Source organism: Condylura cristata, unplaced genomic scaffold (assembly GCF_000260355.1).
Source record: "Condylura cristata isolate star-nosed mole 26May11 unplaced genomic scaffold, ConCri1.0 scaffold00006, whole genome shotgun sequence".
Lineage (NCBI taxonomy): Eukaryota > Metazoa > Chordata > Mammalia > Eulipotyphla > Talpidae > Condylura > Condylura cristata.
In genome coordinates, this window is record NW_004567107.1 from 65,405,286 (window position 1) to 65,406,796 (window position 1,511).

The 1,511-nt window shown below is 51.4% G+C and overlaps 1 protein-coding gene across 1 annotated transcript in view; it reads right to left on the bottom strand.

Annotated features, from left to right (window-relative positions):
• Positions 1-716: 716 nt before the first annotated feature.
• LOC105853291 (olfactory receptor 13J1) overlaps positions 717-1,511 on the bottom strand; it is a 2,085-nt gene continuing 1,290 nt past the window's right edge. The window contains 5 exon segments of the mRNA XM_012721264.1: positions 717-837; positions 839-882; positions 884-928; positions 930-1,081; positions 1,084-1,170. Coding sequence (XP_012576718.1) covers positions 717-837; positions 839-882; positions 884-928; positions 930-1,081; positions 1,084-1,170 — 449 coding nt within the window.

The window sequence follows — 1,511 nt, forward strand, 5'->3', positions numbered from 1 at the left end:
CCTCTAAGATGTCTCAATGGGAATGAAGATCATTAAATAGCATTTAAGGTTTAAAGGGACTTTATTTTAGCCAATCAAGACTGTGGGAAATATAACAATGTTAGCCTTAACTTTTACGAATTTATGTACCTATCTTAACTTTAATAGATTGATTATAAGAATAATGAATGTTATATCTCAGCTAAAGGGCAATATGACCCTAAACTGTTCTTAGAAAAAAAGATGATTGTAATCTCTCAGCCCAGTTCATGTGCTGATGTCATCCCACTGCTTGCTCCTAATGTATAAAATAAACTTCTGCTAAAGGCAGAACAGGAAGACTTGCTCCCAACTCCGATTCCCCTGTCTTCCTCGCTCCCCTTTCCCCTTTTTTTCCTTTTCCCCCTTTTCTAGGAATCTCCACTCGCGGACGCTGCTCCCACCTTGAGACCTTGCCTGTTCTGCCCCCCAATCATCTGTGACGGGGGACAAAGGGTCTCCGACAGACTGGAGCCTTGAGGTCAGCCAAGTCGTTGGTGTGAAGATGCAGGAGTGACCACTGAGAGGCGGCCTAGGCTGGGGGGCAGCAGATGTCTGGGCTACGCTGCGGGGAGAGGTCCGTGCAGCTTGACGCTGCCTCTTCTGGGGTGAAGACCCACAGCACATGTTCCCTCTTGTTGTCACCATGAGGGTGGCCTTGATACCATTACAGACTATCACTTGGGCTCTGTCTCCCTCTACCCCCACACTTTCTTGACAGCTTCCTTCACCTCCTTGTTCCTTAGGCTGTAGATGATGGGGTTCAGCATGGGTGTGACCACAGCATCCAGGATGGAGAATACCTCATCAGAGATGTGGGTTCTTGGGTTTCATGTACATGGAGATGACAGTGCCATAGATGGGCGTCGTCATAGATGGGCATCACCACAGCCAGGTGCACCGAGCAAGGGGGCACAGGCTGTGTAGCACCCAGAGACCGAGGCCATCCTCAGGATGGTGGCCAGGATGAGCACGTAGGACAGGTAGATGAACGTCAGAGGCACAGGGAGCAGTAGGATGGCACCTGCTAGCAGGAGGGCCTCACCTAGTGAGGTGTCGCCACCGCCAGCATCAGAACAGCCAGAACCTCACAGGTGAAGTGGCTGACCACGTGGTGGCCACAGAAGGGTAGCTTCATGGCGATGACACTCTCTGTCGTGAAGAGACAGGAGACCTATGTGGCTTCTGCAGGCAGCGAATGTCCCAGGTAGCGATCGAAGGGCATGATGGCGAGCAGCAGCCACTCCGGGAGCCTGTGGACAAGCTTAGGCACATGTGGATTGCACAGCTAGCAAAGGAGATGGTCTTCCAGTGGACGGTAGGTGTGTAACAGAGTGGTCCCTAGGAAAAGGGGAAGTTCCAGGTACCCTGCCCCACCCAGCAGAGAAAAAGGAGAGAGGAAAACAAAGAGAAGGAAACTGGATGGAGAGCCAGACAGAGACCTGAGGAAGCCACATGGAGCAGCAAGCATGTGATGAAGAAACCGGGCTTGT